We start from the raw sequence: 24,275 nt of genomic DNA, 5'->3' as shown, positions 1-24,275 counted from the left end.
TTGTTTATTCCCAGAATGATGGCCCTTTATCATTAAAGTAGAGACTCATATTTAATATCGAATACTCTATGCTTCCAATTCAGATGATTCAAATGGTTCTGTTCATGTAGATAAAATATATTCCAAGAAATTACCATGTTCTGGATTCTATTTGTGTATCTTTTTAGATGTAAATGTTTCCTTCAATCTTTCCACTCTCAAGGCGTGGCTACATGTCGTATTTCTATCCAAACCTTAACCAACAAATTAGCGGTCATGGAGTTACCACCTGCCTCTTTTTACAATCATAACCCAGAAGTTTGGTACTTTAGGGGAGAAACCATCTTCACTTCAAAGATCATAGTGTCCCCACAAAAAGTTGATGCCGTACTCGAATTCCTACCCGACGACATCTTTGAACAAATAGCAGAATGGTTAGCTAAGCTAGCCACCACCATCACATACGAAATTTTGAAGGCCCAACAAAGGTCATCCTTCAGTATGCCCCAAGGCCATGAAGAGAAAATTTCTGAATTTCTGGACAACATAGGAATGGCAATAGGACATCAACGGCCATTAACATCTACAAGCAACTAAGATGACTAATGACAATATCCGCCACTGATGCCCAACAAGAGACAATGCCGGACTTGGTGTGTGAAGCCATCCTGAAGAAGTTACTGCGTAAAACAATTGTAGTAATTCCCAATGCATCCACCATGCCCCTTAAGGTTCCTCCTACAAAACATTGGCGAGGTTCACCTGGCCCAGACATCAGCAGAATCCACTCAACCACCCATAGCAGTGACCGTCACACACACTCAACCTCTAAGTGATGAAGAGACAGAGGGCGAGCAAGATCCCACCGTAGTAGCCTGATGATTGGTTGAAAGCTAGTTGATCAACTGATAACTGGTCGAAGAAAATTTGTCAAAAAGACAATTAGTTGAACTGACTATTAGTCGACAGGAAAATTGGCCAAAAGGGGTAATTAAAAACAAATTAATTAAAACGTTTAAAACTCTAAAGTTACAATGGCTACAAAGAGTATTTCAAGATGAAAAGTACAATTAGTAGAAAAGTCTAATTTTCACTCAACTGGGTCGTTAATGGTAATTTAGTATACCATATGCACATTTTTGTGGTTTAGAATGCTTTAGTTTAAAAACACAAAGATTTAAAGTTTTACATTGAAAACCATATACATATAAATTTAGTAAGACAGAAAGAGGTACAAGAAAACTCCTCTATGAATGATCTGCAACCTTGGTATATAAGACGTGTGGCCACAAGGTTTATTGGAGATGTGAAAAACGCAAGGGGTGTACTGAGCAAATGAAAACGATTGATGATGTGATTGATGGTCAGCCTTCTCAGCATGCTCATCCACCCAATGCTTCGCATAATATTTAATGCCCTCACAGGCCAGAAAAACAAATCATCCTGATCCTCATTATTCACTTCTTAAACCTGGAGTAGTGGGCATTTGTTTCCGGGTCTTGGCTATTAACTTTGGAACAAGGGTGAAGACCTTCCATCCTCCACGATGACTCATGACAAACAAAATATTTACCTATTTTCTTTTTTTGAGACTATGACTAGTAAGAATACAGTCTTCAGGGTCAGATCTCCATCTGATTTCAAACTCAAAAAGGCTCATATGAGGTATGCAAAAGAGGTTTGATTACTCGGGTGACATCCCACTCCAGGGGCCTAGCTCCATGGGAGGGTAAGACTGCTCAAAACAAATGATTGTATAGAGGCTTGTATAGGAGAATTATCCCTTCTGAGATGCAGGCATCTCCCATGCAGTGCCTTGTGAGTTGTGACAAGCCTTTCACTCATAAGAGATGTTGGAAAGTCGCCAACAGTATAGTGCAGGGGATTCCACATAGTTGTGATACCTCTGAAGATAGTGCTGACAGAGAAGGTGGGCCATTGGGTAGTTCTCTAGGAAAGTTGACAAGAAGCATCTGCAGGTTTGGATATCATTTGGTGTGTGGACAATTGAGAGGTACCAGAGCCATTCTAATAATCAATGTTGATTATGTGATGAATCAGGCAGAAGGAAGGAAAAGCATATGCCTCCAGGTTGCCCCGGGAGGTTGAAAGGCATCTTTGAACACCACCTGCAGGTCTTGAACTGGGGAGCAGAACCCCAAGAGCTTATTGTTCTAAAGTACAGCGAACACATCTATAATATCGCCTACTTATTCTTCTTCTTGAAGTAAAAGCATCTGAAAAACGTAATGAAGATGAGACAGGAAAGAATGAACTAGAAGTTTGCCTTCAATAGGATTGTGCAAGCCAATGATTACTCGACCACTGGGTAAGGAGCCACATGGGTCTTCAAAGCAGCATAGACAATACTACCAAGTATTACACCCTTTAGTGCCTCCCCTGGGGTCGGGAAGACACCGTATAGACAGAAGAAGGGCAGCGCCCTCCCCTTAAACACACGGTGGCAGCACACCACTAGTGGTGTCCAATGAATACCAAATTCTTTAGTTTCATATTGGCTTAAGACGGCAACATCAGCTGTTCAACAGGAACAAGAAGCAATTTTGTGCAGAACAACTCAAACAGTTACAGTTTATCCGGAAAACTATTGTATATACATGTCTTCTTCCTTTAATCTATCCCTCAAACACCAGAGTCTATCTTCAAACTTGTCTATTTCCTCCAAAAGAAAAATAGAAGAATTAGAACAGAAAATATTAGTGAGGCTGCTAAAATATGCCTCCCTCTTGATCTTTTGCCCTTTACATGTTCCTCCCATACCCTCCTCACTCCCTCCCCACCATCCATTCTCAACACGTGCCTAATCTTTTAAACAGTGATATTCCCATAATCTCCCAAAGAATTCTTATTTATGTTCTCTCAAGCCTTGCGTCCTCTTTTCGTCTCAAAGCCCAAGTTTCTGATCCATTCATTAACACCGGCCTTAATATTGTGCTATTCGATCTTGACTTTTACCTTGATTGGCATTTTCCTATCACATGCCACTCCTACTACCTCCCTCCACTTTCCCCATGCTGCTTTTATCCTATTCTCAACTTCAGCCCCATATCCTTCCTCCTGATTTATAGTAGATCCCGAGTATCTAAATTGAATTGTTCTACCTATTTTATACCTGCTCCTCTACTTTCATGTATGGCTATCCTGTCCCTACCTTCCTTGCTGCTAATCATGGATCAGTCTTGTCCACATTTACCCCCAAAGCACCGTTTTCCAACATCTCTTGCCACTATCACCCTTCTCTGTAATTCTTCCTTATGTTCAGCAGTGATCACCAAATCATCTGCATATAGCAACTACCACAACTCATCATTTCTGATCTTTCCACTTACCACATCCACAGCTGACTGTCAAGTGAATGGGGTTTACCCTCCATCCGCCACTAACTCATGAAAAGTTGAAATTAAATATCAGTTTTCAACTAAGCGGAAATCATACTTAATAGACAATTGGTTTTATTCATGTAGAAATAAAACATACCATTTACCACTAACACATAGGATTTGATATCGAATTTAACCTTGGTAATATATATCCACTAAAAATTATTCTATGACAAATGCTTCCAGCTGGGCAAACACTCAAATCTAAACCTCTGAGTCAAAACAATCCCAAGAGTAGACTACTAATGAGCTATCAAGAACCTCTTGATTTTTCATTGGTAGAGTCTACCGTTAGGATTGTTTCAACTCTGGGATATGGGTTTGAGTTCTTGCCCAGCCAGGAGCATTTCACAAAATAAGTATTTATCAAAAATTGATATCTAGTGTATTTATATTTGCAGGGGGAAATTGTATATTAAATTTAATCTGTGGTTGATATCTACATCTAATAGTCACGTGTGTCGGTGGCAAATAGTCTTATATATATATATATATATATATATATATATATATATATATATATATATATATATATATATATATATATACACAGTATATTATAATCCTAAACAAGATCAAGGAAAACTATCAGAAAACACCAAAAACCTCATAAAGAAAAGATGGGAAATTAGGGTAAATTCCAAGAGCTGAAAAAAATTAACAGATTTATCCAAAACATACAAATTAAAAAAACAGACATTCATAAACACAATCAGACCAAAATTGAGGAATAAGCCAAGAAAGGAACCTCAAATTGGTGAAAAGAGAACTTATCCATGTGTATTTGCCACTTTCTGCTTTGTTCAACCACACTATTTCTTGCTTGAATCGCTTCATGAAATTTAGAAGGTAAAGAGTCTTACATTTTATCAACAACATTTGAATATGGACTCACCGAGAGAAACATCTGAACGTATATGCCAACGCTGGGAAGATGGCCAATGAGGAATGTCACATTGAACCATCCTAGCAGGACCACAATCACACCTACATGCCTTTGCCACGGTTCCAAAGCCCCAGTCGTTGCAATCACCATCACAGATAAAATTATGAAAGGCAGCTGTAACCATTTTTCGTATTTACTCCAATATTCTTTGGAGATTATGACCTGCATGATTTCCCGACACATCACGATGGCCCACAAGACCCCTGCCAGTCCTTGCAAGACGGTGGCCGTTATTAGAATGGCTGTAAAATTTTGCGTCATATCGGATGAAGTTGCATTTTTTTTCAGATTTGGTTCCTTGGGTAGGTAAGATCGGAGGCAGAGACTGGTTGTTAAAGTCGAGACGAGGCTTATGAAGACAGCAAGCTTTAAGTAGAACAGAGGCCAGACTCTCAGCCATTTGAGATGAAGGAAGGTTTCACACAACGGGTGCTTGAGGAATTCATACTGGCCTTGTCTAGACATGATGCTGAGTAAGTTTACCTCGTTCCTACTACTATCGCAGAGTATATCCAGGTTAAAAAAGACCCGTAAATTGCTTTCATACGGACCGCCTCTTACGGTCATTCCTGAGGCAAGAAGAGTGGGTACAACAGCAGGAGACCTTTTGATTGCATGTTCCAAAACTGATTCTTCAGCTATGTTTGCTTCTGTAATATCGGCTCCAGCAGTAAGCAGTGCCTCAGCAACAGCAGGTGATGTCGCCAAGTGCAATGCCGTTTGACCTCTGTAGTCTGCACTTGAATGCAGAGCGCCTGCATTCAATAAAATTCTTACGGCCATGACATTTCCAACCTCCGCAGCCACGTGAAGAGGCGTGTAACCATGATAGGCAGGCACATTGCAAGGGGAGTTATACTCCAGCAGCAGCTGCAAGCAAGCAACGGAACCCTCATTACGACTTCGAGATGCATAGTGGAGTGGAATAAGACCGTTTTTGTCACAATGATGAACGTCAGCGCCAGCCCTCAGCAATTCGAGCAAGCATTTCTTGTTTCCTTTACCTGCTGCGATGTGAAGAGCAGTTGCACCTGCTGCGTTTGGGTAGTTGGTTGGAGCTCCTGCTTTCAGTAGCAGGCTTACGAGCCGTCGATTGTTAGTCGGGGCTTCTAATGCTACGTGAAGGAATGGTAGAGAACCCGAGTTCGACACAAGTGACGGGATATCTCGAAGGATGGCAGTTGCCTTTGGTAGGTCTCCATCCTGCAGAGCTTCTATTAAAGATTTCTTGGTGTCTTGAATGAGCTTAACTGTAGCCATCCTCTCTCTCTCTCTCTCTCTCTCTCTCTCTCTCTCTCTCTCTCTCTCTCTCTCTCTCTCTCTCTCTCTCTCTCTCAAACCTGTTAGGCACAGTTTTGGAAGTTCGTGTCTTTTGAAGGGTCGTAAATTATCTCTTACACATTCGCCCCTATGTTAGTTGACGAGTAGCTTAGCATGTTGCTGATTTTTTTCTGTTTTACAATAAAAAAAAACTTTACTGAATTGACATGACGAATAAAGCATAATCATTTTCTATATGATTTCATCTTCTTTGAGGTAAACTTATATAGCTCATTTAGGGATAAAATAGATTTCGGATTCTACACACCACTTATTTTTTAATGTCTTTAAAACACCTCTGTTAAGAATAGCAATGTGTTATCTTCACTACTATGTCTACGAGCACTACCACTAAGGAAAGTTTCAATTTCTCTTCACACACATCAGACGGCCACTGCAAACCAACACACCGACTTGTTTTAATTCTTCCAGGTGACTGAGAGTCTGAGAGTTGTTCATGGAAGTTGGAAGTTTAGTTCAGCCAGCTAGTCACATCCACCCTATCCCCGCCCACTAATCCCTCGGCAGCCGAAGACGCCCCCGGCACATAATTACATAGGACAACGAATAGTGCAAGACGCCCATTCATTCATCCTTATGCAGAGTACGTTTTATAGCCTACGGACGATCCTTTGGACAATTATAGCATTGCCTAATTTGCAAACGGAGTTCGTTTCGCTACGTATTTATTTCAACAATGAAACAACTGTAAGGATTCAATCGTTTCATGCAACTACCACATGAAATTGGCATTTTTATCCCTTGAACGTAGTCTCCGTAATTAGGCGTTTTTACTCCCCGAGCCATTTCGGTCTAATGTTAGGAACATCGCAAGGTCAAACTGGCGTGCAGGATGGGCTTGCCAGATGTACGATTTCATAAGTTTGTATTGTGATGTAAAAAGTTCCATCGCGTTATATAAGCTTACAATGCGGAAGAGGCAGTGAACATTAGCACTTCAATATATTTATAATATAAAGAATACCATATATGTAACGATAAATCTATATAACTGGCCTATCATATATTATTTCGATTTATCCTTAATGTATTTCTCAGTTATTCGTTAGTAAAACTCTTATTATAAAGGTGACATGATACGAACAACCCTAGCAAAATTCTCCCGGAGTTGATGTATGCTGTGATTTTTTGTTGTTTATTTCTTAATGGTCGATATTAAGTTTATTATTGTTAATTCGGCTTTTCGTATCGATATTGTTTATTTTTATTTTGAAGAACGCGTTAGAAATTATATAACAAATATGGATTCATTTAGACTAAGACATCAATATACTCTTAGTCGTTATAGGTCCAAAAAATAGTCCGAGTCTTTCCTACCTTTAGCATACACTGTGAGAAAAAACCCGTAATTTTAATATTAAAATTCGCGTAAAAATATACTGTTCTCAACCGTATTTCAGTAAAATACAGGCGAACGTAATTTTACCTTTGTTATTATCTTTTACGGGTTGGTGACCGTAATATCACCCTTTCACGTCAATATATTCGTTTTTAAAATTGTAAAAATCCTGGAATAGATGTTTCCAGACATTTACCGTTTTTTAATGCGAATTTTTAACAATGTACCAAAATAAAGCAAGCATCATTCTCGGCAAGAGATTGAACAGTATACGCAAGGTGATTATGCTCATCTTTATTATACAGATTTCTCATAAAGGCAGCGTTGCCAGATGGGTTAGTGTAAAAATCCCTAAAACTTATGATAAAATATCCCCAAAACAACTCAAAAATCCCCATTTCCAGAAATATATTTTTCTTCTGATCATGTAGGCTTTGCTAATAATGAAATTACTCACTATAATTCATGTAATTGTAAGTAAACTAATTGCAACAATATAAAGGTTTACTCATCTCTGTTTCTTCTTCATAGAAATATATACAGTATATCGTCACCAATCATCCAAAATCCCCAAATCTAGGAATAAATTCCCAAATTAAGAGATAAATCCCAAAATCTAGGGATAAAACCCCATATCTGGCACCACTGCATAAAGGTAACTGACAGATGACAACTGTAGAAAGTTTCTATGGAGATTTGACTCACTGAAGTTTGCAATTGTTTCATGACTTAACATAATCCGAATGACTTTATGTCATCCTGGTGAGCAAACAATTGTTCTTCACCCAAGGGGTTACTGCACTGCAATTGTTCAGTGGCCACTTTCTTCTTGCTAAGGGTAGAAGAGACTCTAGCTTTGGTAAGCAGCTCTTCTAGGAGAAGGACACTCCAAAATCAAACCATTGTTCTCTAGTCTTGGGTAGTGCCATAGCCTCTGTACCATGGTCTTCCACTGTCTTGGGTTAGAGTTCTCTTGCCTGATGGTACACTTGGGCACACTATTCTATCTCGTTTCTCTTCCTTTTGTTTTGTTAAAGTCTATATAGTTTATATTGGAGTTATTTATTTTAATGTTACTCTTCTTGAAATATTTCATTTTTTCTTGTTTCCTTTCCTCACTGGGCTATTTTCTCTGTTGGAGCCCCAGGGCTTATAGCATCCTGCTTTTCCAACTAGGATTGTAGCTTAGCATTTAATAATAATAATGATAATAATAGCAAAGAACCTTGATCAAGCAAATTCAGCAAAGGCGTCTGTCTTCTGGGGGAAGATATATTCACTCCAAGTACCTGCCCTCTTCTATAACCATTCACACTTTCTTCATCTTTCACCCAACTACGTCTTCCACTGCCCCTACCTCCTATAAACTTATCCTCCTTCCTCAATTATCTGCGAGAGAATAATTAGGGGGGGGGGATAGAAAGAAGATTAAGGCATTTCTTGGTTTCACTGAAACTGAGGAAAATGTGTAGCCTACGTAATAGGCCTAGTCATAACTCGTAAACAATAGCCGAAGTTTCATTATACGATGGCACTTGAACCCAAGGTATTAATTTCTTCATTTCTTAACAAGAGTATAACAATTTATTTATACTCTAAAAGGAAAGGTAGGCTAACTATATACATTTTACCGTGTCGAAAAATTGTTTTATATCCTAAATAAAAATAAAGATATTTACGTTGAAAGTTTGTTTATGAACTAATCAAGGTAAATGAATCAAAGCTGTTTACTCATTTTCAATATCAGTTTGACACAGACTTGAAAATATGTGTAAGCCTACATGTTTCATGACTCATTTCTATAAGGATTAACACATACTGCATATAAATGTGAATGTATATGTATGTATGTTTGAACACACACACACACACACACACACACATATATATATATATATATATATATATATATATATATATATATATATGGAAAGAATAATGATGGGAAGTGCAACATGGAGGGCAAGCTAAATTAAACAATATTCTAACATATAAAAGTAAGAAATAGACATGGGCAGGAAATATAATGAGAATGAAATTTAACAGATGGAAATTAAAAGTAACAGAATGAGTACTTAGCGATGGCGAAAGAAGCAGGGGAAGGAAGAGAAGACGTTGGATTAACGAAGTAAAGTTTGCGGGTGTAGAATACCATACAAAGAAAGACCATAAGCGGACGCAAGAGGAAGGACATGTCTGTGGCCTTTTATCTGCAGTGAGCTAGTAATGGTGGATATATATATATATATATATATATATATATATATATATATATATATATATATATATATATATATATGAATGATAGTATCATGTTTTATAAAACGTATAATATGTAAGATATACTTCAATGTTTTATTCCCTTATCAATTAATTAGCATAGAAAAAAGCAAAAGTGAAAGAAATTAATACCCAGCAAACATAAGAATAACGTTTAAGAATAATATTTACTATATCTTACAAGATTAATGAAATACTCACAGTTCACCTATTGATAACGGTTTACTCATAATTTGTAAAAATAAAAGGACTGAAATTTGTCTCTTATGATGTGAGACTCGTATGTCAACAGGAAATGGGGAATTCCCGAAGGTAAGCGATAAGTCTTCCAAAACGCAGTTCCAAATGTAAAAGATGATCAGTAGGAACACAGCTTATGATGGTATTCGATCTTCCAAGGTTTCCTGGTTTTCTTCTAAAACTAGTAGCGTTGTAAATGGAGCGTAAGATTATCATAACAGGTGTCAAATTATGTCTCCACTAAAGCAGCCTTATTAATCTAATGATGGCTGAAATAAGTGTCTGATTCAGGAAATTCTCATGTGACTGCCTCTTAGTCACGGTTGAGCATATTGTTATGTAATTTTTACTGTAATATTATATGCGCTACGTATCTTAAGAGTATTGTGACGGTCCAAGAGTAGGTTGCGAGTCGAAGGCGAGATGAATGCAACTGAGTAGACACATCGAGTATATATACACACTAGGTCACGGTAAGGTCACAAAATTCAAACGTTATTTCTTGTCAAACCGGCAACCGGTTCTGTTAACAGTTAACAATGAAGTTGGCAGACAGGGTAATACAAGCTGCTGTCAGTGCGAGGGGAGAGCGAAGATACAAAGGATAATATATACAAAAAGAGAAATGATACAATGTACGATTGTGTGACACACGGTTGGTACAGTATTGTTGCACAGTATTGCATTGATAGAACATGTTTAGACATACAGAATAAGCGTAGTAGCGTATGTTATGAAGGATTTAATCATTAGTTAGTTTTCCTAGAGTTAAGCCGGGCTGACACTTGCACGAATTTGTGGCACACATTGTCATGACTCGAGTCGTGAACTGGCGTGAACTCGTCGTGAACTGGCGTGAAGTGTTCGTAAACCCGTCGTGACATCGTGGCATGTCGTGACGAGAATTATGAAATGTTCAAAATTTTTTTTACGACAAAATTTCGTGACAGGGTCGTGAATTATGTGCGAACTGTTCGTGAACTCGTCGGGAAGATGCGGGAAGTGCAATCTATGCCTGAACTCCTCGTGAACTCGTCGTGCCAGTTTGTGTCAGTGGGGACAGGTCAGCTGTGATTCTGAGGTTTTTTTTTTTTTTTTTTATCTTCCAGTTCTTGCCACAAAATGTTACGACTTGCCACGACAAATTCGTGGCAAAAAGTCGTGCAAGTGTCAGGGTACCCTTAGGGTGTGATTCTTCTTAATTTTGTATTGCAGTAGGATCCAAACTTTTAGTGATGCTCATTTGTTTTTGTATTGTATACCAGTTTTGTTTACATAGTCTCACTCGAAACTCACAAGTTGGTAAAGTAGATCAGAGATGTAAGCCTGAGCGAAATTAAACTTATTTTAATTAGTCTCTGATTATATCCCATCTACCCAAAAGACAAGTTGGCGAAGATGCTGGGATAGGAATATTCTCAACTGATAGTAAACATTGTTATTCCATGTGAGTGAGCTGATATCAAGTAAGTGTAATTTAGGCCAAACATTACACACATACCTAGACCGTGCCCTTATTTATATCTATAATCATTCGAGTGCTTGTAGCCTTCCGAATTCTTGACTGGTCGAATTGTAATTAATCTCTCTACTTCTCCCAACTTGATTCATAACACAGTTAATCTCTCTAGTTCTCCCAACTTGATTCATAACACAGTTAATCTCTCTACTTCTCCCAACTTGATTCATTACACAGTTAATCTCTCTACTTCTCCCAACTTGATTCATAACACAGTTAATCTCTCTAGTTCTCCCAACTTGATTCATAACACAGTTAATCTCTCTACTTCTCCCAACTTGATTCATAACACAGTTAATCTCTCTAGTTCTCCCAACTTGATTCATAACACAGTTAATCTCTCTACTTCTCCCAACTTGATTCATTACACAGTTAATCTCTCTACTTCTCCCAACTTGATTCATAACACAGTTAATCTCTCTACTTCTCCCAACTTGATTCATAACACAGTTAATCTCTCTACTTCTCCCAACTTGATTCATAACACAGTTAATCTCTCTAGTTCTCCCAACTTGATTCATAACACAGTTAATCTCTCTACTTCTCCCAACTTGATTCATTACACAGTTAATCTCTCTACTTCTCCCAACTTGATTCATAACACAGTTAATCTCTCTACTTCTCCCAACTTGATTCATAACACAGTTAATCTCTCTACTTCTCCCAACTTGATTCATAACACAGTTAATCTCTCTACTTCTCCCAACTTGATTCATAACACAGTTAATCTCTCTACTTCTCCCAACTTGATTCATAACACAGTTAATCTCTCTACTTCTCCCAACTTGATTCATTACACAGTTAATCTCTCTACTTCTCCCAACTTGATTCATAACACAGTTAATCTCTCTACTTCTCCCAACTTGATTCATAACACAGTTAATCTCTCTACTTCTCCCAACTTGATTCATAACAGAAACACAATCTCATTATCTGCAGTTTCTATATAATGAATTTTTAGCACTTTGAAGTGTGTGCGTGTGTGTGTGTAAGAAAGAGAGAAGAAGGATTTAAATTTTTCACATCTCTTTTACATTCTTCTTGTAGCAATTATTGAACGGAATATGTTGAGTATGCAGTTGTATTTTTTATCAAAGTTTGATGGTTTTACGTAAAACCCAAGCTTTATATCAAGAAACCTTTTTACTTTCTTCATAGACATTTCTCCCAAGAAAAACCTGCTTTATATAATATATATATATATATATATATATATATATATATATATATATATATATATATATATATATATATATATATATATATACTGTATACACATCAGGGGAGAGAGAGGGGCGGTTGAAATTAAATGCAGTATTAAATAAAAAAAAATTGTCTTTAACATTCAAACTTTTTTTTCGAAAATTTAAAGTTTAGTCATACTTTTTTCTCAAAATAAAGGGGGTGGGATCCACTCGGGATATATATATATATATATATATATATATATATATATATATATATATGTATGTATATATATAATATATATACTATATATACATATATATATATATATATATATATATATATATATATGTATGTATATATATATATATGTGTATATATATATATATATATATATATATATATATATATATATATATATATACACATCATAGTGTAAATATAAATTTATTATTCTGTATAATTTCCGGTCAACAACTAATCTCATTATCATTACTTTTCAACCCTTTAGTACGTCAGTCATACATTTTTATTATACAAAATTTAAATTATTTTAGTATTATACACTGTTAACAAACTCAGTGTTAATCACAGTATCTATGGGCACGCGATCATGAAGGCTCAAGAGTCTGATGAGTCAGTCAAAAAGACTTTATTCATTTAAATTTATCATTTTTATCTATTAAAGAAATTCGTTAGAATGTGATCTTCCAAATTAGGTAGTTGAAACGGTGACGGTGGAACTTCAAAAGTCCAAAATTGTACGATTTTTTTTTTTATGTTGAACAGGCTGACCTAAGTCTCTTTTTATAGTTTATTTATGAAAGATCTATTTTAATGTTGTTATTGTTCTTGAAATGTGTTATTTCAATTGTTCATTACTTCTCTTTTAGTTCACTTATTTTATTTCCTAACTGGTTCATTTTTCTTTATTGATGCCCTTGGGCTTATAGTGTCCTGCTTTTCCAATCAGGGTTGTAACTTAGCTAGAAATAATAATAATAATAATAATAATAATAATATCTTAAAACTTACGTATATTCGAGTCTAAATTTAACCAACACCGATGAAGCATACATTAGATAAATAATTCTGCGACTCCATTATTCAAGTGATAAACTTACCCGTCTGAACATCTGTATGTAGATGCCAACATTCGGCATGTGGCCAATAAGGACTATCATGTGACACCATCCTCCGAGAAGGATTGGGACCCATAAGTGGAGCTTGCACGTATCCTGCACCCAGTCCACTTTGAGTAGGATGAGTGTGCTTGCAGTGAAAATGACCTCCAGTGCCTTCTTCGCTTGGCGGAAGAAATGTTTCCTCAGAGTTATGACTTGAAGGACGTAGAAAGCAAGTAGAAAGAATAGTTGTGTCAGTGCAAAAATGTTCAGGATGTTCAATGCTATTGGTAGCTCTGGTGAGCAAGTAGCTTTCCTGTGACTTTCATCATGATATTTGCACTGCTTTCGGATGATAGCACCTGCTGTAAGATTCAGTAGTAGAATGGCGTGCAATGCGAGTTTCACATAAAAGAGCTTGTTAACTTGAAGCCATTTTAGATGAATAAAAGTCTCGCATAGTGGATGTTTAAGGAATTCATAGTGTCTGTGATTCACCATGTCCTGTAATAGACTCACTTCTGTAATATCCCCTTTTATGACATCCAAGTGGAAGAAAATGCGCAGGCTGCTGTCGTGAGGATCTCCCTGTATAGCAGTACCAAAATCCAACAAATTTTTAACTACAGTAGGGTGATATTTGATGGCTGTGTTGATCACAGTGCGGCCATATAGATCATCTGCCCACCCCTGAGCCCCAGCCTTTAACAGAATCTCTGCCACAACAGGAGTGGACGCCAAATGAAGAGGAGTTTGGCCTCTGTCATTTGTCAAGCCATGGCTACCGCTGACTTTTAGCAGCAGTTTCATTGCTGTTGCATTGCTAGCTAAAGCTGCAATATGTAGGGGTGTGTAACCATTTTTTTCTGGGACATCCACAGAAGAACCCGATTTCATTAAATGCTGCAGAGTTTTGATGCCACGTTTACTTCTATTCCTGGCAGCATAATGCAATGGTAAGCAGCCATCGTTGTCCTTCTGGCTCACTTCAGCCCCAAGTTCAAGAAGCTCTTTAACACATTTGAAATGACCCTTATTTGCTGCCAGATGCAAAGCAGTTGCGCCCCTTTCATTGGTTGCAGAGACAAACACTCCAGCTTTGATTAGAATTCGTAGCATTAGCCAACAGTTACTAGGAGCATTCACTGCCTCATGAAGTAGTAGGTTGTTCCCCCGGATTTCCCTGGAAATTTCATCGTTGCTTAAGATCCTGTATAGTTCTTTTGCATCTCCTATCTTTATGGTACTCAGCACTGAAGATTTAAACTTGTTAACACCCTCCATTTTCATGTAAGCGTCACTTTGGTATGATGTTATATATTATATAACTATATTTTAAAACTGTTAGTAAATCGTTGATATTTCTTTTAAAACACTATTTAGATGCTTTCGTAATGTTTACTTAAAAGAAATTACTTTATGAATACGCAGAGTATTCCTTGACACTAAGAACATTCACGATAGCGCGCTCTTCATTCTCCTCGTAATGAGACCAACTGATGTTGCCATTTCAAGAGCCAGAAAAAAAATCACAACGGTTTCAACGGAAACGCTTAGAAGATTCTAAGAAAAAAGAGAGAGAAAAACAAACCAAGAACGTTTGACCTTGAGATTATTCATATACTCTAGGGTCTAGGTAATATATTCTCCTTCGTTTGGTTTTCTTGAAGTTATATAATTCAACGAATATCTTATTTATCAGCATTACACATTACATTTATTCTTATATAATTTTAAAGCTACCGTTTTATAGACCCGTACAAATACATTGACATGAACCCACACACACACACACACACACACACACACACACACATATATATATATATATATATATATATATATATATATATATATATATATACAGCCTTGTGTGTGTATGAGTGCGCGTGTATATATATATATATATATATATATATATATATATATGTGTGTGTGTATATTTATATATAGATATATATATACACACACACACACACACACACATATATATATATATATATATATATATATATATATATATATATATATATATATATATACAATATATATATATTTATATTTATTTACACATATATGTATATATATATATATATAAATATATATACTGTATATATACATGTGGTTTGGCCTAGAAAACAAGCTTGTTGCATATGCAGATGATGCATAGATTTGGGGTTGGTGAATCCCTTAATAGAGATTTAGCTAAAATTGGTGCATGGTGCAAATATGGGTTATGAAGTTCAATCCTAACAAAACTCAAAGTATGATTGTAAGTAGGTCAAGGACGCTGGCTCCTCAACATCCGGACCTCAGTGTTAATAATGTTTCTTTAAATTTGTATGACTTTTAAAATTTTAGGTGTGATTCTCGACAGCAAATTTACTTTTGAGAAACACGTTAGATCTGTGTCTTCTTCAATTGCACAAAAATTGGCTTATTGAGAAAGTCTTTCAAGATTTTCGTTGATCAATCTATTCTGAAGAAGTGTTTTAATTCTTTCATTCTACCTTGTTTTGAGTATTGTTCTCCTGTCTGGTCTTCAGCTGCTGATTCTCATCTTAACTTGTTGGACAGAAACTTATGGTCTATTAAATTTCTTATTCCTGATCTCGATATTAATCTCTGGCACCGTCGTTCAATTAGTTCATTATGCATGTTGCATAAGATTTTTCATAACTCTGACCATCCTTTACGTTCAGATCTCCCTGGACAATTCTATCCTGTTCGTAATACTAGGCAGGCAGTTAATTCTAATAGCCAGGCCTTCTCCATCATGAGGCTCAATACTACACAGTATTGTAGAAGTTTTATTCCAGCTGTTACCAAGTTGTGGAATGATCTTCCTAATCGGGTAGTTGAATCAGTATAACTTCAAAAGTTCAAAGTTGGAGAAAATATTTTTATGTTGACCAGGCTGACATGAGTCTTTTTATAGTTTATATATGACATATCTGTTTTTGACGTTGTTACTGTTTTAGAATGATTTATTTTTAGTTTGTTTCCATCATTTGTTTATTTCCTTAATTCCTTTCCTCACTGGGCTATTTTTCCCTATTGGAGCCCTTGGGCTTATAGCATCTTGCTTTTCCAACTAGGGTTGTAGCTTGGCTAGTAATAATAATAATAATAATAATAATAATAATAATCATAGGCGAAGCTGTCTAATCTAATCTATTCTAATAATCTACCGTAACAAATGATGACATTTAAAGCTCCTCGGTAGATAGTAAATAGTTCCCAGTTGTAGTGCCACTTCTCTCGCCATTTGTGTACATTGCTATGACTTATCAGACCAATCTTAGACTTGCATACCTTTTCACATGTTAGATATATCAACTGAGTATTCATGGCTGAGGGTACCTCATGTCCAGTGTATCGTTGCTGCCCTTTTAAGGTGAGATGCTCTGCATGACCCTGCTCCAGGCCAGTGACCCCATTGTTAACACTCATTCTGCAGACCATACGATCACTAGGAAAGGTTTCCAAGTTAGCTGAAGGTTGGTATTTATAGATCTTTTTAGGGTCACCAGGTCTTCCATTGCCATTGTTTTTAGTTGTCTATTTAAATTTGTTTTGGGTCCATTCTTGAGGCATATGTGTCCCATGATCAAATAATTTTGTGGACAATTCTTTCCATTTGTTCCAAACTCTCTGTGTGGAATCCAGTCTCTCCAGGAAAGGGCCATGATTCTCTGTTGACATCAAATGGAAAAATGTTCCTGTTATTTGAGATGCTGTTGGTATAGATTGCAGGCATCTGCACCATAAAGAATAGTTCATGTACATACTGCTTATTATACAACAATTTCATTGGTAAGTCTCAGGAGCTTTTTTTTTTCTTTTTTTGAAAAACCCTGGTCCACAGCACGCCTTAAGCACACAAAGCCCTGTTTATTTAATTTTATCAAGAACTTCATTGATCTTGGTAGTGAATGAACTAATGCTACCAAGGAGTTTTAAAAATAGCAACACCTGCATTTGTGCACAATTAACAATTAAGACGAGAACATTCTGATTTTGTTAAGTTTGCCTTTTTACTACAACTTGGGGTTTTCTTCTATTCATCTGTAAGCCAAGTGCTTGGCATATTGAAGACAGGGCATCTAAATGTGTTACACTTTCTCTGGTATATAACATAACTTTGTTTAACAGATAAGTTATAACAAGAAATATGACAGAAGGAATGATCCAAGAAGTACAGTGTTGGTGTAGTGAGCAAGTATCTGCCACGAAGAAATATTGGAGAAGCTTAAAAGTATATGAAAACGGTGTATGTGGCGTAAAGTGACCTAAAACTTATAATAGCATCTGTAATGATATCTATATTTAATATACTTTTAAAAGTCCAAATTTGTGTTTCGGTTGTTATCACTTGCCTTGTCTAGCACTAGCTAGGAAATAACAGGTGATGTGAAGATGACTTTCTATAGAGAGCGTATTTTTGTGTACTGTCACCGCTTGGCGTCCAAATGGTATAGACCGGTTTTGGGAGTAAAGGTACCCTGACACTTGCACAACTTTTTGCCACGAATTTGTCATGACATTTTGTGGCACGAACTGGAAAATTAAAAAAAAAAAAAAATTACCTCAGAATCACAGCTGACTTGTCCACATTGACACGAACAGGCACGACGAGTTCACGCATAGTTTGTGCATAGTTCACGACCCGGTCATGAAATTTTGTCGTGACCAAAATTTTGAACATTTCAAAATTCTCGTCACAACATGCCACGATGTTACGACGGGTTTACGAATACTTCACGCCAGTTTACGACGAGTTCACGCCAGTTCACGACTCGAGTCGTGACAATGCGTGCCACAAATTCGTGCAAGTGTCAGCCTGGCTTTAGACTTTTTTCTGTAAAATGGTGTACAATATAGTGATGAGTTATGGAGTTCTTATGGCGGCAATTCGGTATGTATGGTTTCAATAGAAGTTATTTTATTTTAGATTAAGTTTTGTATTTACTAAGGAATTGTGTATTTGTTTAAAGTTTTAGTTTGACTAGAGTAATTTTTTGGCTATTAGATTGTGTTAATGTTTAATCCTCGAGTGACATACCCTTCCATATTATTATTATAATTATTACTTGCTTAACTACAACCCTAGTTGGAAAAGCAAGATGCTATAAGCCCAGGGGCCCCAACAGTGAAAATAGCCCAGTGAGGATAGGAAACAAAGAAAAATAAAATATTTTAAGGACAGTAACAACATTAAAATAAATATCTCCTGTGTAAACTATTAAAACTTTAACAAAACAAGAGGAAGAGCAATTAGATAGAATAGCGTGCCCGAATGTACCCTCAAGCAAGAAACTCTAACCTAAGTACCCTGTGTAAGTGCTACTTCGACTCTTACCTTTTATTTCTATGTTAATTTGATTGTAGAGTTCTTTCTTTGGTGTTCTATTCCTTTTTGTTATAATGTTACCGGTTTTACAACCGGATTTATAGATTAGCATAATAAACCGTATTAACAAAAACGCCTGAGCCTTTTTTACTCTTCATGTTTCCGTCTGCTGTCTAGCCTTGAACCCTATGCCCGGCACAGAATCCATAGAGAGAAAATGTAGATAAAGTTGAGGATGTATGATAAACAAGGTGTATTTTGGGCAAATTTCTGTTTTCTTTATGGAAGTCATGACATTTTTGAATTTATAAGAATAAAACAGGGTGGTTTTTGTGTAGCCTAAAAGTGGGCCTTAGATAGGGTCTTGTCATGTCTCCAATTCCAATTAGTATGTTTAAGGACAGATTGTTGATAGATATCAGAGAAAGGAAAATAAATATGGGTGAAAAAATCTAGTTTAAAGCCCTGTCCACACGATCGAGCATGCCCGACGGGCAAACAGTTATACCAGGCCACAATAGTTAGTGAAAATGAGGGTTGATGACGTCAGAAGCGGGAAAACTAAAGGCAGGCATCTGGCAACACTGTATGATGCCAGATCCTTGTTTGTGGTTTTCCCGCTTCTGACGTCATTAACCCTCATTCTTACTAACTATTGTGGTCTGGTATCACTGTTTGCCCGTCGGGCATGCTCGATCGTGTGGACAGGGCTTAAGAAAATGAGTTTTAAACGGAATGGTGCAGTTTATGTTTGTAAAATATGCATTGCTGATTGAGTAAAAAAAGAAATGCAGTTAAGTCTTTGTAGGAAGAGAATGTTTTGTGAAAGTTTGTACTAAAGTTATGGCTAAGGACGGAAACCAGGAAGATGGTGGAATGAATGTTAATGTGTAAGGGGAAAGAACAGAAGTTGTTTTCTGTAGACACCTGAATGTAAATATGGCAAAAACTGATAGGAAGACTGTGTCATAGAACAGAAAAACTAATGAAATTAACAGGGGGTGTGAAAGATTCATAAGATGTGGATTTTTTTTTTTCCGTACATTTTTTTTCCTTCATGATTCAGCCATTAGGTTTATAGTTTAACAAGGGGAATTATTTTTGTCAGGAATCACCTCATGCTTGGGTTAAAAGTCTAATGTTGATGACTGGCCAAACATCAGACTTGAATAACGAGGCCTTTGTCCTGCGGGTGACTAGAAACTGCGGAATATATATATATATATATATATATATATATATATATATATATATATATATATTATATATATATAATGTATATATATATATAATATATATATATATATATATATATGATCATCATCATCATCATCATGATGTTAGCAGCAGCCGTAACTAGTCCATTGCATGCAAAGGCTTCATACATGACCTTCCACTCACGTCTGTTTATTGTCTTTCTATGTCAGTTTATACTCGCAAATTTTCTTAGTTCATCAATCCAACGTCTTCTCTTCCTTTCCCTGTTTTTTTTTTTTTTGCAATCTCCAAGGACCTATTTTGTTATTCTTAAATGTCCATCTATTATCTGTTATTCTCATTATATGTCCTTCCCATGTCCATTTCTTTTCCTTAAATTTTGTTAGAATATACTCTACTTTAGTTTGTTATATCCATGTTGTTGGTTTTCTGTCTCATAGTATTATTCCCATCAGTATTCTGTCCATAGTTCTGTTTTGTAACTAGTTTATGTACTAAGACATTATTAAGCCTCCGAATTTCTGATGCACAAGCTAATACTGGTAGAACCATCTGATTAAATACTTTTCCTTTTAGAGAAAGTGACATTTCACTTTGTTTACTAAAACCTCTCCATCCCATGTTTATCCTTTCAACTTCGGTCTCGTGTCCTGGGGAAGCACTTGCTGTCTGTCCTAAGTACATATATCTATTAATCTCCAGAGAATCGTCCATAATCCTTATTTGTTAAGATTCATCTATTCCTCTTCTTTGAAGGGCCTTCATTGCTGCTGAAGTTTTGACAGAATCAAAAGCCTTCTCATAGTCTACAAATGTCATACATAGTGGTTTGTAATATTCTCTTGATTTTTCCATTACCTGGTTAATTATATGGATATGGTCAGTTGAATATCCACTTCTAAAGCCTACCTGCTCTCTTGGTTGATTTTAGTCTAGCTCTCTTTCTATTCGGCCTAATATGGGCTTTAAATATTTTATATATGACATATCTGTTTTTGACGTCGTTAATAGTCTATATAGGACATATCTGTTTTGATGCTGTTACTATTTTTAGAATGATATATTGTTAATTCATTCTCATCATTTATTTATTTCCTTATTTCCTTTCCTCACTGGGCTATTTTTCCCTGTTAGAGCCCTTGGGCTTAAAGCATCTTGCTTTTCCAACCAGGGTTGTAGCTTGGCTAATAATAATAATAATAATAATAATAATAATAATAATAATAATATATTACTGAGATTAAACTTATTGGGGGGTAATTTTTCAGGTCTTTTGTGTCTCCCTTTTTATGAATTAGTAAAATGATAGTTTCACAAATCTATAAGTATAGAGCATTTTTGCAGGCATTTTGTGTAAACTTCAGCCAGTTTTACTATTATGAATTTCCCTCCATCTATTATTAAATCAATTGTTAGCCCATCTTCTCCTGGTGCTTTGCCTCCGTTCATGCTTTTTAATATATATATATATATATATATATATATATATATATATGTATATATATGTATATATATATATATATATATATATATATATATATATATATATATATATATATATATATATATATATATATGTATATATATATATATATATATGTTTTTTCAAAAAGGCCCATAAAAGAAACACAGGAAATATGAATAAATCACACTATATTTCGGTCAATAAACATAAATATAGTGTGATTTATTCATATTTCCTGTGTTTCTTTTATGGGCCTTTTTGAAAAAACATGTTAAACTGTTCGATTACAGTTATAAATAAGACATATATATATATATATATATATATATATATATATATATATATATATATATATATATATATATGTGTGTGTGTGTGTGTGTGTCTTAATATAATAGGGAATTGATTCCTTGTGTATTCCGACGATTGACTTTGTGGAACTAAAGAAGTTAGATGTTGTTATAATTAAACCTTCGAAAATACTGATTAGGAAATTAAAGATTATATAATGTTCCTGAAATGAGATCCGGTATTTACTGTTTTGATTTAAAAATCCGCTTACCAAGATATTTAACAATAAGTTGAAATTCTAAGTTACGAATTTTGCATTGCAATTTGAATCATGTTTATTTTTTCTGCTTAAGCATTTCTAATAACACATTTAATGAAGAGGTTGCATGTAACTAAACTTAATGTTATGATATTAGGTAACCTAATGATGTCCTTATATTTGCAGTACAGAGAAAATGCATAAGGTCACTCAAGGTAAAGAGAGATATAAGAATAAGACAAATCCTCATTCCTCACCTTCTTGAACATTTCTACGTAAATGCCTACGGAGGGAATGTGTCCGATTAACGCTGTAATTTCCACCCATCCAATCATGATAGCGTAAACGGCCATGTGCCTCTCCCAGGTGTCCAGAGGCCCGTGCATTCTGATGAGAAACAGAGCGCACGTCACGAACGTCAGTTCCAGCAACTTTTCGCCCCTCCGGAAGTACGTCAGTTGCAGGGTTGCCACTTGTAACAGAACCCACGCTATTATCAGAATCAGAATGACACACGAAAAGTACTTGAGGACCTTTGTTAGGGCCAAAATAGTGTGCTCCTCCTCTGAAGAAGTGTCGCTATGCGTAATATTACTGTCGGTTGTGTTTTTATGCACTGGAAGCGTTGACCTCAAGCACACGTCTATCGTAAGAGTCAAAACTAGCGTAAGGATAACTGTTAGTTTAAAGTAAAATAATGGTACAACCCTCATCCATTTCAGATGTATAAACGTGTCGCACAAAGGGTATTTGAGGAAATCGTTATAGCCCCGACGAACCATGGATTGAAGGAGTTTAGTTTCGCACCGATTGGACCCACAAAGAATACTAAGGTTGAAAAAGACGCACAGATCACTATCACCAATGTCTCCATGGATAGCTATACCTGAGGCCATCAGAGTTGGTACCAAAAAAGGCTTATGTTTCACTGCTTTCTCTATTACTGTCTCCCCCGAGTCTGTATTGGCTACTGTCACATCTGCTCCGGAATCAAGTAAAATCCTCGCAACTTCAGGAATTGATGCAAGGCTGAGAGGTGTTCGGCCTTTGCCATCAAAGCAATCGGCAGAGGCTCCGAATTTCAAAAGCAGCTTCGCGGCTGTAACGTTGCCGAATTGAGCAGCGTCATGGAGAGGAGTTTGACCTCTGCTGTCCGAGGCGTTGCATGAAGATCCCGCACTCAGTAGGAATTTAATACACTTTGAATTGCCGCTGCAACGGCTGTGGGTAGCGTAGTGAAGAGGAACGCGGCCTGTGAGGTCCTTCCTGTGGACATCTGCTCCAGACTTCACCAGAAGAACCAGACACTTCAAGCAGCTTCTGCGAGCGGCATAATGGAGGGCTGTCGCACCCAAAGAGTAGGATTCAGTAACAGGCGTTTTTGCCTTTAACAGCAATGATACAAGTTTAGTGCAATTGAATGGGGCATTCACGGCGATGCACAATAAACACTGATCTGCTTGGGTGAACGGAATGTTTGGAAACTGCTTGAGAAGGCTCACTGTCTCTGATACATCTCCATTCCTCAAGGCGTTAGACAGTGCCTCTCTCTTATCATCATCAGTGGAGCACATCTTAATGTACATTACACAAAGAAATGACAAAGTGAACTGAAATCATTGACTATTACTGTGCGATATAGTAATTTCTTATCTGACCTACAATATTTTTTTTTTCATTTATCAGGTAATCTTTGATGTAATAAGCGTCACCCGATAAGATAGAATTGTATTTATGTATGCTCTTAGTTAATTGATAAGTTCCCATTTATCACTTCAAGGTCAGCGAGAGAGAGAGAGAGAGAGAGAGAGAGAGAGAGAGAGAGAGAGAGAGAGAGAGAGAGAGAGAGAGAGAGAGAGATCAATCAGAACTGAATGGCATTTCCAGGAGCTTCGAATACGTGAAAGCAAAGTGACACCAAGTATGTAAATTTGCACATGATATGCCAATTTAAAAAAATCATAAAATATTTATCCTACTAGATATGCTCTTTCTCAAGGACAGTTTTATTTCTAATATATATGAATTCTATCTTTGAGATTTATCAAATAACTCGGATATTTAATGAGATTGGTTTGGCAATGCTAGCTGGTGCATCAGCAACCATGGTTGATAATGATAGATAATACATATGATACGGGTTGAAACAGTATGTTAGTGATTTTAAATTGAGATAAGCTTTTAAAACATTAATTACTTACATTACGCATTTACACAGTGTGTAAACAGTGTGTGAACTAAGTGGGTATTTCGTCAAGAAATCGTGTGACACGATTTCTTGACGAAATACCCACTTAGTTCAGATATTTTATCAGCTACTCAATAACCTGGTTTT

The 24,275-nt window shown here is 36.3% G+C and overlaps 1 protein-coding gene across 3 annotated transcripts in view; it reads right to left on the bottom strand.

Annotated features, from left to right (window-relative positions):
• Positions 1-23,572, bottom strand: part of LOC137634093 (transient receptor potential channel pyrexia-like) — a 42,758-nt gene extending 19,186 nt beyond the window's left edge. Inside the window, exon 1 of one of the 3 annotated variants that reach the window (XM_068366314.1) lies at positions 22,198-23,572. In XM_068366314.1, the coding sequence (XP_068222415.1) occupies positions 22,198-23,526 (1,329 nt within the window). In that variant the 5' untranslated portion in view covers positions 23,527-23,572. Of the gene's footprint in view, positions 1-4,275; positions 5,664-13,354; positions 14,825-22,197 lie in introns of those variants that run through there. The other 2 variants (XM_068366317.1, XM_068366315.1) reach the window with 2 other exon arrangements.
• Between the last annotated feature and the right edge of the window lie 703 nt (positions 23,573-24,275).

This window comes from Palaemon carinicauda, chromosome 44, assembly GCF_036898095.1.
Source record: "Palaemon carinicauda isolate YSFRI2023 chromosome 44, ASM3689809v2, whole genome shotgun sequence".
Classification (NCBI taxonomy): Eukaryota; Metazoa; Arthropoda; class Malacostraca; order Decapoda; family Palaemonidae; genus Palaemon; species Palaemon carinicauda.
Note: the sequence above shows the minus strand (reverse complement) of the source record. Positions and strands in the feature narration are given on the sequence as shown.